The sequence below is a fragment of the Helicoverpa armigera genome, chromosome 31 (assembly GCF_030705265.1).
Source record: "Helicoverpa armigera isolate CAAS_96S chromosome 31, ASM3070526v1, whole genome shotgun sequence".
NCBI lineage: Eukaryota > Metazoa > Arthropoda > Insecta > Lepidoptera > Noctuidae > Helicoverpa > Helicoverpa armigera.
Window position 1 is genome coordinate 2,075,682 of NC_087150.1, and position 15,837 is coordinate 2,091,518.

At 39.8% G+C, this 15,837-nt stretch overlaps 1 protein-coding gene across 6 annotated transcripts in view; it reads right to left on the bottom strand.

The window, feature by feature from the left end:
• The window catches only part of Orb2 (orb2), a 67,526-nt gene that overhangs the window by 11,791 nt on the left and 39,898 nt on the right, over positions 1–15,837 (bottom strand). For 4 of the 6 annotated variants that reach the window (XM_064043348.1, XM_064043352.1, XM_064043351.1 and 1 more), the window contains exons 3-6: positions 7,774–7,887; positions 7,074–7,202; positions 2,574–2,686; positions 1,917–2,127 (exon numbers count right to left, since the gene is read on the bottom strand). In XM_064043348.1, the coding sequence (XP_063899418.1) occupies positions 1,917–2,127; positions 2,574–2,686; positions 7,074–7,202; positions 7,774–7,887 (567 nt within the window). Of the gene's footprint in view, positions 1–1,916; positions 2,128–2,573; positions 2,687–7,073; positions 7,203–7,773; positions 7,888–10,615; positions 10,815–15,837 lie in introns of those variants that run through there. The other 2 variants (XM_064043350.1, XM_064043353.1) reach the window with 1 other exon arrangement.

Sequence of the window (15,837 nt, forward strand, 5' to 3'; positions counted from 1 at the left end):
TAAATATTTTCATCTGTATCTCTCACAACAGACCAACAATAGTCCCCTAGCATGTTTTCGTCCCAAAAACCTTGATAATTTTGCTCAAATAATTTTAAATCTTGGTGAAATCGCTCACCGTGTTCATCACTCACACTACCAAGATTTTCTGGAAAAAAATCTAAGTAGGAATGCAAAAAATGAATTTTTTGTGACATATTTACACCCATACGCTCATAATTATGCAATAAATTTACGATCTCTTTGTAATTATCACTTTTTTTATTGCCAAAAAAATTTTTAACGACACTTTTGAAAGAGTGCCAGGCTGCTTTTTCTACATCGGTTAAAAGGCTCTCGAATTTTGTATCGTCCAATATTCTCCTGATTTGAGGACCCACAAATATTCCTTCCTTTAATTTAGCAGCAGAAAGATTCGTAAATACAGAGCAGAGATATTGAAATGCAGGCTTGGACTTATCCAAAGCTTTGGTAAAATTTTTCATCATTGGTTTACCAAATTTCAGTGATCTATTTTTACCTGAATACCAGGAGCTGAGGACCAATCTGCAATTAGTGCAAATCACATGAGGAACCCAATTTTTATCTTGATTTGACACCAGAAATCCAAAATATTGTATATAGGCTTCATGCAATGGTTTTGTTAAAGGGAAACCACGATTTAACTGAACAATTTTCCCACAAACATAACAAAATCGATCTGGATGTAGTTTACACACTCTAGATGACATTTTTATATAAAAATTAGACTTTTGATTCACACAGTTGTTTACAAAACAGAACGATAAACGCATTTAAACAATTGCGGGTAGATTAAAAAAAAGTCATCGATATCTCCGAATTGTGACGTGCTACGAAAAATAAAAATATATTTTTTTAGTAACCGTCCATAGCCTACTTAAATAATATAGGTTTCATTTCATGAACAAAAAAAAATTATTTTTTTGTAAACTAGTGTAATTAATCAGAAATTAGGTAAATTTTCTATTGGAGCCAGAAAGAAGACAGTCCTTATGAAGGGCAAAAACCGCTAAAAAGGCTTGACCTAAATATTCGGCCCCGAAGACAGTCAAGTCTTGCGAAATGCATCCGTCTCCATACTGGTTGGTCCCGGGCTACGTTGTCACACTTTTCGAAGATCTCTCACCAGCCCCACCCCAGGACATGAGCGTCGATACAAAAAGGTCACCTAATCAAACATTTCTTGGAAGATGACTTAACAGCCTTGAGAGGTCCCACAAATACAGGTCTTGCGAGAGTCGATCGGTCGTATCCACATCTGCTCGTACCGGGCCACCTAAGTTTAAACTCTTCGAAGAATACTTACCAGCCTTGAGAGGACTGGACACCCCGCCACGAAGACAATCTTGAGGTTAACTGCATCCATACCAGCTACTCCCGGGCTGGTTCAAGTAGCTTATAAGATCACTCACCAGCTTTGAGAGGTCTGGGCACCCCACCCACGAAGACAGTCTTGCGCGGATCGAGCGGCATGCTGGCGTCGAGCACGTAGTCGGCGTCGGCGAGCCGCCACGGCCGGATCTGCACGGGCTTGTCGCGGATGGTGGGCGACGACACGCACAGGTACAGCTTGTCGTGTCTATTATCTTCCTTTAATAATCTCGAGGTTTACTGCATCCATACCAGCTACACCCGGGCTAGTTCAAGTAGCTTGGAAGATCACTCACCAGCCTTAAGAGGTCTAGGTACCCCGCCGACGAAGACAGTCTTGCGCGGGTCGACCATATATCCATACCTATATACCTATAGACCATACCTTTAGGCACGGCCCGGGCTACCTAGTTCATTATCTCGGAACATGAGCCACGCTACAAGAAGACCTGCTAGACCTGCCTTTACTGCATCCAAAGCAGCTACTCCTGAGCTAGTTCAAAGTCGCTTGGAAGATGACTCACCAGCCTTGAGAGGTCTAGGCACCCCACCCACGAAGACAGTCTTGCGCGGATCGAGCGGCATGCTGGCGTCGAGCACGTAGTCGGCGTCGGCGAGCCGCCACGGCCGGATCTGCACGGGCTTGTCGCGGATGGTGGGCGACGACACGCACAAGTACAGCTTGTCGTCGTCCGTGATGCACGCCTCCATCAGAGCCGCTACTGAGCTCTCGTCCTGAAAATTTGGGAGACTTCTGATAAAACTTGCCAGAAAACCAATCTGTTTGATCATTACACAAGTAGGTATTTGAGAATGTATCTTCCTTCTGCACTAAATCAAAGATCTTCAAAATGATGTATTCTCTATGTGTTGAAACAACAAAGGACCTAAGAAAAGATAGATAATGTGAAAGACGACATGGCTACTTGTGAGATAATGTCAGATAGGATGGTATGGAAGAAGAAATGCTGCAATGGCCTTGAATAAACAATGGGGATAAGGGCAGAGAAATATTTATATTGTGTTACAGTTCTAACTAGAGTATCATATGCAGGGATGAAATGGGACAAGAGTGAATATATGGTGGTGTAACTTATCTATCCATGATACCTCCTTACCTTCTAATTGAGAAACACCACCTTTACAGTCGCGATTAAATTGAACGTTGAATGAGAACTTACCTGAAACAGTAGAAACGCGTAACCCTTGGGCGGAAAGTAACTCTTGCTCTCGGCTTTGTGCGGCCAGTCGACCACCAGCGGCCCGAACCGTCGGAATGACGACGTAATCTCATCTGAAACAATAATTTATCTCGTTAGGTACATATATCAATGACTTCTTGTCGTATGGGCCTTCAGGGTAACAAACCCACAAAGCTCCTAGAGTCAAATTCTCGACACTCGGCAATGGAAGCAGGCGTTCTCAAAACTTTTGCCAAAACTTTTGTACAGTCGGGAAAATACCAATTCATTGTATTTGTCCACCAACAAGATGGACAGACGACCTCATAAAGGTCGCCGAAAGACGCTGGATGCAGGTCGCCTCCAAAAGGTATCTGTGGAGATCTAAGGGGGGAGGCCTATGTTCAGCAGTGGACGTCCTATGGCTGAGATGATGATGATGATTGTATTTGCTCCGTGCCCAGAAACTTCGACCGTCAAATAACTTCGCATCTCTGAAGTCAGCCATTTGACACATCGCACCTGCCTAGCGTTAAGACTATAGCAACCAACTTCGGACAAGCAACACCAGTTGACGAAAATTTTAGGTTTTATTAGGTAATTCAATCACGCCTACTCCTTTAATACCCATCAATGGGCCAAACGGTACAATCACTATTTATCCCTGCAAGAAGGTGACCTAAATATACCTAGATCTATCCAGCTGACCGTTAGATTACCCAACACATACAATTCCAGTTAAAACTAGTGCACATAGTCAGACTAGAGCACGCATCCCATTAGGTCGATATGGAGTATGAAGTAAAACTGCATGCTTCCCACGCGCGTCCTCGTTGCTATCGAACCGCATAGCTACCTACAACTTGACACGTGTCACGGCGGCCATTGCGTGACGTCATACAAACCTTTATTAGCTTGTAGCTGGAGGCTTATTATCTAATCATCTATTTTACTGTTACACACTGGAATCTACCTAACTTTGACTTGTGATGAGAACTTGCTAAACTGTTTTTAAAGGACACGGTAGAATTTTTGATTCAGCATGTTTTGTCTAACACTTAGTTGGTCTAACACTGTTTGTTAACAACGTCAAAAATCATCAAATGACCCCTCCCGCTGTGGGTTAGCAGCGGTGAGGAAGTGTCAGACTCTTACTGACTAAAAACCGTCGTGTTGCGTCGCAGGCCTTTTATGTACCAGGGCCGCGGTATCTTATTCGAACAACCCGCAGCCATGGCAGGCCTTGGCCTTACTGAGCCCCGCTGGGGACTTCGACTAACCTAACTTTAACTTTAAATGACGTGGTAGAAAATTTTGTATCAGTGTGTTCATTTGTACCTATAACTTCCTGATAGAAACACCTAGTTGGTCTAATACTGTTACGTTGGGATTTCAATAACCGATCTTTCTACGGAATTGCTTACCAGAGATAGATGGGTTTGTAGGGTTCATGACAAAATCCTATGTTAGTAAAAGGCGACTGCTACCCGCTAAGGCTGGGGATAAATTTATTTTAGCATAGCTATTGTATAAATATTTCAGTAGAATCAGCGCATCTCTATTACATAACAATTTATAACGTTATGTGCAAAATTAGAGAACACTGTATAAGTACCTAAGTATAAGATAGCCTTACAAAATCATAGAAATAGAAAATTTCTCCTACAAAAGTTGTTAATAGAACAATCAGAAACGCAAAATGCATTCCTTCTAATAAATGATTGAGTAGCAAAGCTAGAAGTTGACCGACAACGGTTGCTAGGCAACCGGGCCACAACAGGCAGGCAACTGCAACGTAATGGCAGCACCAAGGCCAGTACTTGGAAGTCGATATTGACCTGGTTATTAATGTTTGTGGAACTAATCATCGTTGCGATTATTATGTCGATAGGAAAAAGGTTGTTCAAATGCAAGGAGAAATAATGGGTTTCTATTTGATTTTCAGTAGAAACCAAAAGCTTTTTAACGTAGTCTTCAAGGCAAAGAGGAGATTTACTATAAGAGTCTTCTTCCTCCGAGCCCTTTTCCCAACTATGTTGGGGTCGGCTTCCAGTCTAACTGGAGTGCTTTACAAGGAGCGACTGCCCTATCTGACCCCCTCAATCCAGTTACCCGGACAACCCAATAACCTTTAGTTAGACTGGCTTCTAACTACCCGTAACAACTGCCAAGGATGTTCAATGACAGCTGGGACGTACAGTTTAACGTGCCATCCGAAACACAGTCATTGGTGTCAAAGATATACTTAGAAAGTACATACATGGCTTAGAAAAGTTGCATTGGTATTTGCCTGATCTGGAATCGAATCCACGCCTTCATACTATAAGAGTATCTATTATGTAAACGTGTTACGGACTGACTAAGCCAAACCTAAACTTTCAGTAGATCAACTTATGAAGCTGCTCGTAGTTTCAGTAAATTAAAATATCAGGCACTGCATTAATATTATCTAACTGTATCTTCCACCAAGTTTGCAATGTCGAAAACTACTGAACGGATGTTCATGCGGTGTTCACGAATACACGGGTGTTATAGAGGAGCCAGTAGAAGTCGAATTATAAAATACAAGGAAATAATAACCTACTTAAACTTCAGCTTGGTACCCGGGTACCTGACACAATTTAACCAGAAGGCTGCCTTACAATTTCCCATTTTCAGTTACAAACTTACAACTCCCAAAATCCCTGACACGGCCCAAAGAGGGTAGAGGCCCATTCAATCAGATCTCATAACTCATTTGAATGGTATCTGCGTATCTGGTGACCCAGTTAGGACAAAGCGCGTCAACCTGTCCCGATAATGGTCCGTTGATGAATTCACAATGGCTGAATGCGCATTGTTGGATATTTACATCAGATGTCCAGGGGATTGTGAGGTCTGGTTGTGGGTAAACTGATATTATTATAATGCTGGAATCTGAGCTTTGTATCTTGTGGAATATAGCCTACAAGCTTTAACGCGGTTTCACCCATATCGCAGATGAACTTCTTCCCGTAATGGGACAAAATATAGCCTATATTACTCGAGAGTAGTGTAGCGTCCCAACGGTGAAGAATTTTTCAAATCAGTTCAGTAGTTTCGGAGCCTTAAGGGTATAAAAGGAAAATAAATATTATATTACTAAAGAAGTATGGACAAGCTGTTTGAAACGCATTCATCCACGTCCCGGAAAGACAGTTTTTTGAAACTAGGTCAAATAACTTATGTCCTTTCTCAGGCTGTAGAGTTAATACTTATGGCGTGAAAATGCGATAGACAGACTTAATTTTGCACTTATAATAAGTATGGATATATTTTGCAAAATCGATCAATAGTTTCAAGTACCCCAATATTAATATTCCCAGTAGAATACCTAAGGCAGAGGCGTTATATATACACCTACACAATTCACAGAATCCTACGTGTTGCGTCCTGTATATTTCCCAATGGAGCACGCTGTAGGTCAGCCGGGCTCAAATCTACGCCCCAATCTGCTATCGACAACTTCCTCATTAAATATACAATATCCTTATATATCTGTGGGATTGTTTGAAAGAGTTACCGCGGCCCTGGTACATAAAAGGCCTACGAAGGTACATGATGGGTTTTAGTCATAAGAGTCTGACACTCTCTCACGCCGCTAACCCACAGCGAGAGGGGTCATTTGATAGCTTCTCATTAAAAAAAAACCTTATATACTCTAAGCTCGAAAACCATGCCTAGAAATTTGCTTCTAACGCAAGAAAATATTTGATTATGTACGGGGCTTATCACAAAGGTGTATGTAAGGCTGAAAAACGTCAGTCATAAAAAATAAAGGTAGCCAATAATAATGAAAACAAATTGACCGTTTGCCAAATGACAACAAGGCTCGGGTGATTGGGTTTTTAACTGACTTTGTAAAAGGAGTGACTAATGTGTACCTATGTGCTGTCTGTGAACGAATGTCACAGAAATTCTTTGCTCGTTTCAAACAGATTTACGCTGTTACTCCTAGCAATCCTTCGTCCATCTTTACAAGACACGATGGTATACTTAGGTACTTAGGAAACCAGAAAATATAACACCTAATAATAACCTCACATTTGCTTAACGTTGCTTAAATCTGCTTGCTTTATGTAACTGTTACTGTCAGAATGTATGTGTACTAGCGTTGACAAGTCTTTGCTTTCTATAGGGCGACGCATAGCCCTAGCTTACCACGCCAAGCAAAATCAAAAATCGTTTATTCAAAGTGGTCTACATTAGCACTTTGCGAACGTCAAAATTACACGAGACAGTCCCAAAAACGCCCACCCCTCACCACTTCCTATGTGTTATTACTGGGAAGAAGAAGTGGCGCAACATCAGATAGGCAATCGCTTCTTGTAAAGCACTGGTACTCAGCTGAATCCGGTTAGACTGGAAGCCGACCCCAACATGGTTGGGAAAAAGGCTCGGAGGATGATGAAGAAGAGACGCTACAAACTCCCCAGCAAGTCCCCCAGTATTTACTTTATTGAATAGTGGTTCTCTACTCACCTTCATCAATATCCGGGGGCAACCCGCCCACGAAGACTTTGCGGCTGAACCGCTCGCCGTGCTCGGAGCCCGCGGACACGGGCGACGAGCGAGCCGGCGAGCCCAGCGCGCTCACACACATTGACAGACCTGTAGAGAAACACGCTGTTAAAATAAGCCAGGAACTTGTCTGAATATGTTTATTTTCTTCATTGTATGTCCCCATGTCGGTTAGACTGGAAGCCGACCCCAAAATAGTTGGGAAAAAGGCTCGGAAGATGATGATATGTCCCCAGGTAAAGGTCTCCAAGATACAGGCAGCGCCTTGTTTGGGGACCACAGAATTGATACTAAATGTGAAGTGAGCTTCAGCCCCAAGTATGATTTGTAAATGTGGAACATTAAAGTTATTAAAGTTAACAAACACTATCAGAAAGGAAAAGTAAAGGTGGAATTCCAACACATGCGTCTGTCGCATGCGGCTGACGACTGACTGTTGATCAAGGTAGATTTCAACTGTCCCAATGACAAACCTTTAACTTAAGAATAATCAAGACTAGAATAGTTATAGACTAAAGGTTGGGTGAAGAGATTCAAAAAGAATTAGGTCTCGAAAACAATTTTTTTCAGAATAAAAGAGCTTGGCAAGGGTAAAGTTAGCCCAGCAGCTGCAGGGGAGGTGCTAATACTTCAGGCGTTCTGTAAGGTAAGGTATACTGACCAGCAGCCGAGAGCCGGGAGACCACATCCTGGTCTGGCACGGAGGGCGAGCCCGCACCGGCCGCGCCCCCCGCCACTGCCGCCTCCTCCACGCCGGGGAAGAACGGCGACTTGCCTGCGGACAACGGAAGAACACCTTAATATATCATGCTAATAGAATAAACGTGAAGATTTGGATGTCATGCATAAAACTACTGAACGAGTTTTTACGCAACTTATCCGTATATAGTATAAGGATCTTTTTTTTATCTGGGAGCGGGAACGAACTATTATAATATTAACAGAAGTAGTTAGTTGTCCTAGTCGCCTAATAGCTAAGGAACACTGGCGAACTTTCTAAATGTCCACGAGTGTTTATTTATCGAAACCTTTAGTATTAAAGTAATAATGAACATGTAAGGGTACTCATATGTCGCATGATTATTGCAAGATACAATATTTTATTCCAATTAATTTGAAATGAAAATATCAAGGTACTGATATTATCGTCATCAATACCTATCAACGCCTATTATATGTATGTTATAGAGTTACTTCGACAAAATTGTCTACAACATAATATTTGGTTAACAGTCACGACCCCAAGTGACCCTAGGACAGAGGTCACAGTTTTTACAGGTCATCGAACCACAAATCCAGTGTGTCCTGCCGTTGAGGGTGACACCGTGTCCCATTGGATATAGGACAACATATGATGCAAAAACTAGACTGTATTAGAATAGTGTTTATTATGAAAATTAACATACTAATAATATAGCCCTTCTTGGCAATCGGGTAAATAAAACTATGAGTTTTGATATGTGATTTTTTTTACTCTGTAACGCAAAAACTTCTGAACCGATTTTAATGAAACTTCACTAAAATATTGGGTTTTTAATAGTGTAGGAATAGTTACGTATTTAGTGGTAATGTATATAGTCGTGTGTTAATTTCTAACCGACTCTTTATAAGATGCGTCTAACACCCTTTAAGCTTTTTTTGCATGTTCTGTATGTATATCCTTTTCTACCCAAAAAGTCCTGCAATCTACGTCATATAAGGTTCTTCTAGCGTACAGACTTTTACGATGAAAGCATTGACACCGAAATTGCTACTTATTATAACAAAATACCCGTCTGTCTGTCAAAGCTATCTACTAAACTATTATAGGGATTTCTTTACTGGTCTAAAGGAATTGGTAGATTTATGTAGGTATTGGTAAAATTCGATTAACTACAATCATGTGTAATAGGTAATTTTTATTTGGTTTATTAATTTGTTATGTAATGCATAGCGTTTGCGGTTCAATGATTTAAATAAGCTTTGATATTGTGTATTTTTATAAATGGGAGAGCATTTGTATTCGGTATTTTCTTAATTAATATGAGTTTAACATGAAAATATTTCGGTCAAAATAGCATGAATGGTATATTTTTAAATTATTTAAAAAAAAATGCTGAATCTTTAAAAAGTTCCTTAACTTTTTATATGATCGATATGATGAATATTAACCTGCTATGACTATTGAAAGGTGGTTAGAGTCGCCAAGTAAACCTCGCCAATACCTCGTAACATGTTAAGCGATAAATTATAGCTTCGCAATAGATTTGACACTAAAGCTAACATCGCTGCCAGATGCCTAATTGTGAAACTTGGGAGACAAATCGCTATTGGATAATTTAAATTACCAACCTTACATGCTAAACACACTTGTGTACTAAACTGTGCTTCTACATATATATCTATATTAATATGATAGAGAAAACATTTGTTTGTTCGTTTGAAAGATACTGAAACTCCTTTCATATTTTCGAATATTCTTTCATTGTTGAGAAGCTAGACTATTCCCGAGTAACATAGGCTTTATTTTATCCGGGTCCAGTCAAAAGTCTCCTCAAGACGCGGGTGAAATCGCGGGTATCAGATAGTATGTAAGAAAGGTAAAATTTGAGTGTTTGTGACGTTAATATCTCTGGATCTGTTGACCAAAAATTTAATGTTTTTTTTGTACCCTTAGGCACCGAAAATACTGCGTTGGCGAAACAGTTTCCGCTGGACGCAAGTGCAACCGCGGAAAACAACTAGTATGTAATACAAATATTAACGCTGCGCCAATTACACTTGGTTTGATATAACTGCATGATGATAATGATAATATTTCAAAAATAATTTATTGAATTAAACTGCAAATAAAGATTCTATCGCTCGCAATTACTCACGGGATGGGCACAGCTCCAAGATTATTATCGTTATAAAATATTATAATTATTGCAATGATCTTAGTTATTATAACAAATCATAGTTAGCAATAAATAAATATAAATTAATTACAAGTTGATGTGCATGTAGAAAATAAGAATTTCAGTGAAAGACATGTATGTTTTTGAAAAAATTATACGTAACCGCGGAGTGGCAAAAACAGAATGTATAACTATTAAAACATAACTAGAAATCATGGCAAGAAATCAAAATAAAAACGCATTTTTTAAACAATCTTAAATAATGTTTAAATAAGGATAAGAGTAGGTATGTTATAAATGGCGCAATTCATATCTATGAAATTAATGTCATTCTAATTTCTATGTGACAGTAAAATTATAATTATTACAAATATTTAGACTAAAAAAATCTGAAAACAGTCGATTTAGAGCAAAATTCTTGCGTAAAGTTACCATACAGCTATATACTTATATCGAAAATTGGTAGGTAAGATTGTTCTATTAAGATAGTGACATTTGGGTCACGAATCGCAGCGCACGTTGCTTACTCTCATTAAAATAATATTATTTCTTTAAGAATACGAGATGTCTGCTTATGCCTTGAAACAACAACCTTGAATATAAAATAGAAAACAAAACACTCACTCTTTCTGTACGGGAACCTCGGGCCTCTAATGAAAGGTGTAACCAGAGGGATAGTATGCACCGACATAATATTTTACACAATTACTTTCGAAACTGCGGGTTTATTAATTTGAAAAATTCAGCAAAAATGGTTTCCAATATTTTTCTTCGGAAAAACGTGTGACCCCCGCTGCAACGGACTACGCGAATGGAAAAAAAGCAGGATCGACAAATGTTCCAAATTTGAAACATTTACTTTTTAAATCTAGCATGCCATGCCAGCGGTATTCGATGGAGTATCGATAGGAACCGCTTTGAATAACTGCTAAATAAAGTTGAAATAACTTCGCTATTAATGAACGTTGTGGTATTTTATGAATGATTGTGTATTTAATTTTAATTTCAATGCCAAAAGGCTAATGAACTTTATAAATCTTGTGTATTACACATATTATTTAAAATATGACACATAAATAGGCTGTTTACATTCAAAGCCTTGACCATTTTAAACAGAACCTCTTTCGACGCGTTTCCCAAACATTTTTTACCCGCCAAATCATCCAAACAACAAAAAAATCGATTAAAATTATTCAAATGAAGTGCGTTACTCTTCTGCCTACCTCTAAAACGATGCAGTCGCCTTGACATACCGTATCGCATATAGCACATAGTCAATGTCGTATTGCAGAACGCGCAGAACACACTAACACGCCAAGTGTCGCAATGCTGACTCGAGTTAACGTTCTCCGCACACTTGCGATTTGTCGCAACGATTTTGGCGCGATTTTGAGAATGGAGACGGTTGAATATTTAATTAGTTTGTCTGAAGGTATTTATTTGCGAAATTGTTGAGGTGGATATAAAAATATAAAGGTTTTGTGATCAAAACTACTTAATGCTTTTGATATAACACCTCATTGTTTAGGCTCTCTCTAAACAAATCTCTTTGGTTCAACCACCAATTCAACCATTTTGGTCAGATTAAAAAAATAGGGATGAGTTGAGCTCTCTACAAAATTCTTGGTCGAGCCTCTTCATGTCCTATTTGACTCGATTACTGTTATCGGTGAAACAAAAGAAAATATGGAATAGAAAAGAGACTAAAATCTAAGAAAAATAAGAGAGGCATTGAATATTTGTAAGCAAATGCCTGAAGTAATTAGCAGTCTTAACCCACTTATTAGTTAACCTAATTAGTATTGGGTGAATTTGTCGTATTGCAGTAATATGGACAAAGCCAATAGTCGCAATGCTGAGTATATTGACGCATTAACGTTCGCCGCACACCGACGACTTGTCGTAGACAATTTTCTTATGTTTGTTCATAAATATTGCTTATTAGGAGACTTTTTTTAATGACGTCAAAAATCATCAAATGTCCCGCTGTGGGTTAGCAGCGGTGAGGGAGTGTCAGACTCTTACTGACTAAAAACCGTCGTGTTCCGTCGTAGGCCTTTTATGTACCAGGGCCGCGGTATCTCTTTCGAACAATCTCGCGGCCGCTTATTAGGAGCCTGTGGTCAAGTAATACGGGTCGATATATCATAAGGTTAAGCAACGCTTGGCGCGGTCGTTCCTTGGATTAGTGACTCTATGGCAAGCTCCTCCGTGATTCAGAAAGCCACGTTAAATTGGTGGGTCAGGCTGTCATTTGAACACCTTTGGCAGTCGTCATATGGAGTCAGAAAGTTTGATACGTCCCTACGAAGAGCGATTGGGCTGCCCGGGTAACTGGGTTAAGAAGGTCAGAACAGTACAGCGCATGCGTAAGGTAAGGCGTGATAAACGGCTAACTTCAAGATTGTACAGTAATTTGGTGTGCATTGTAGGTACCTAAGTGTCCAGCGGTGCCCAACAGGGCCAAGGTCTGCCAGGGCTGCGGGATTGTTCGAAAGAGTTACCGCGGTCCTCGTACATAAAAGGCCTACGACGGAACACGACAGTTTTTAATCAGTAAGAGTCTGACACTTCCTCACCGCTGCTTACCCACAGCGGGAGGGTCATTTGATGATTTTTGACGTCGTTAAAAAAATCGTAAGTACCTAAGTGTCTTTGATTTAATTTGAAAAACTGCAGGCGTGGAGCTATTACAGCCTGATTAGAGAGCATAAGTCTTATCCGGATATTACAAAGCTAATAATACGTTTGCAATCAGAAGTACATAGTTAATTACTATTTTGTGCTCGCCTTGAAACTTAATACACCAATTAATGTGCTTTCATGATTAGGTAAACATCATATTTTTAACCGACTTCCCAAAACGAAGAAGGTTCTCAATTCGGATGTTTGTATTCTTTCCAAAGATTTTTTTTTGTTTGTACTTATTTAGGGACTTATTTCTTTATATATAACCGCGTACCAGGGGAACTTCTTCCCTCACCTGGGTCAAAAATGGCGGTGCAGTCATTTTGGCTTGAAGGTACAACAATTTAGTACATAAATAAAATCGCAGGTTTTTGTCAGGGGAAGGGCAAATAAGGTTCTCCTTCGATATCACTATGCTAAAATAAAACCGCGGGAAACAAGCACAACTGTCAAAATGACAACTCATTGTGACAGGTACATTGTTGCCAGCCCAATAATTAACTACAGTGTGCCCACGGTCACTGTATGGGACACCACACACATGTCATGCATTTAATGACGTATTTCATGCATACTCGTGTCATTATAATGAGTTAGTTCGAAGTTGAATAATAAATGAACTGCGGAAGACCTAATTCCCACAGCGGTCGATATGACTCAAGGTAGTGCAGAATTGTTTATTTGTTATGGCAACATTTTATGTGGAATAAAACTTTTTTTTTCTCTATTTTATTATAAGGCTCAAGACTGAAAGCATTGGTTTTGAGAATTTCACAATAAGTTTCATTGGATGACAACAAAACGAACTTATAGCTGTTTTCACGCGTATTTACGTGAGCATTGCTGCCCATACATGGAGAAAATATAGCCTATGTTACTCGGGAAGAGTGTAGCTTTCCAACAGTGAAAGAAATTTTCAAACAGGTTCAGTAGTTTCGGAAACAAATAAACAAAAAAATTACCAAACTTTCAACAACATAGTTTATTAGAATAACAGTCTAACCAAGGGGTATCGGGTTGCCCGGGTAACTGGGTAGAGGAGGTCAGATAGCCAGTTGCTTCTTGTAAAGCACTGGTACTCAGCTGAATCCGGTTAGACTGGAAGCCGACCCCAACATAGTTGGGAAAAAGTATTATGATGATGAGTTTATTAGAATAACACGTAGCCCTCTTTAAACCCGATGCGAAGTACCTATAATTCCCTAGTTGCACCATAATTTGGGTCCCTAACAACGAGTGACCCTGTCAGTAATGATGGACTGGGCGCTCGGAGGTCGCGGTAACGCGACGCTTCCTCTCAGCTGAGCTACATCCGACGCGGGACTACGCGCTACTCGGCAGTAGTGTTATGACTACTGTGTGTGTTCCGGGTTAGATGGTTTTGACTTAATATTATGGGTTTTGGAGTTGTTTTGTGTAAAATACTGTTGCATATCTGGAGAAAAAGTGGCCTAAGTATATTTTATTCTGGGGCCCGATTCTCCTAAGTAAATTATGTCAAAATTGAATAGAAATTGAATCGCAATAGCAGTTTTAACCACATCGGGCATTCTGCTACTAATATTAGTTTATATTAGGTTGCTTTATCGATTAAAATGAAGTAAACAGATAGTCTAACTAGAGTCTAAGAAAGTGCATCTATAGGTTACATTTTATCCGGATGCGTGACGTAGTTCCCACGAGACGTAGGGGACCCGCGAGGCACAGCAAGTAAGCTATATTACTGTAAAGTTTCACCCAAATCTAAATCTGTGACAGAATTTCAAACATCGCTCTCGGATAGCCGTTCTCGAAAAAGTATATAAGTAACAAGGTTTTATTACCTTAATTCTTCACATTACTGCTTACACCCTTTTCTATAAGCTTCATACTCTGTTTACACTGTCATCACATCATAGACAAACTACTCTAATATGCTCTAATACGTAGATATATAGGTTTGTAGGTCACAGCGAGTAAAAATCAATACTTATATTGTCTTCATGCGCAACACGGCGGCGAAACGTGCCGTGAATAAATTAAATAACTACTCGTTTACTGTGAGTTTACTTGTATTATAAAGTTCGTCCTTATCATCTGCCTAGCCTTTTCTCAAGTTAGGGTCGGCTTCCAGACTGAGGCAGCTGAGTACCAGTGTGCCACATGGAGGTACTGCCTATCTTTTTACGACGTCAAAAATGATCAAATGACCCCTCCCGCAGTGGGTTAGCAGCGGCGAGGGAGTGTCAGACTCTTACTGACTAAAAACCGTCGTGTTCCGTCGTAGGCCTTTTATGTACCAGGGCCGCGGTAACTCTTTCAAACAATCCCGCAGCAGCGAATGACGTTTAACAACCGAGATTTTCACATTCTCATTAGTACATATTTTATCACACCGTGAGCCTGAGCACACAACATAGGTAGCAGTTATTGCCATGGACTTATTGAAGAAGCAATTTCTGAAAAACTATCTACTTATGTATATTTTCAAAACTTTATTTTCTTTACATAGAGACTTATTTATAAACCCCGACGACGCAAAAGAGTGCTCTTACTTATAAGTTTAATCATTACGTGTGTCATCCTGTGGCACGACAGCTCTAAAACGGATAAACTGATTAAGCTACTGTTTATTGCCTGAAAACTAGTTATCCAGCGTTGTTTCTTAAAACCAACGTGTCATTCGATCAAATCGAGTTACCTTCAGTTGCACAAAGCTCCATTAAAGTTAAAGCTTCATTAAATCTATTGCCGACACTTTTTATCTTGTTGACAAAGAAAGAGTCAGCAATAGATTTAAAAAAGTTAGTCGTTTTAAAGTTATTAGCCGTTTTATGGAGATGTCTTATGACTAGAGGTGCTAAGAAAAAGTACTAGGGCGTCATAAGAACACCGGAGGTTAGCATTGTAATAGGATTGCCACGAGAATAGACTGGAGTCTTGTAAAATGGATTAACGGCATCTGAGTCTATCGAGTTAGGAGCTAAGCCTTATTCTCGCCCTAGTTTACAAATGCCTCAGTTTTATAGTTCAACTGCGGGTTGTTCGAAAGAGATACCGCGGCCCTGGTACATAAAAGGCCTATGACGGAACACGACGGTTTTTAGTCAGTAAGAGTCTGACACTCCATCACCGCTGCTAACCCACAGCGGGAGGGGTCATTTGATGATTTTTGACGT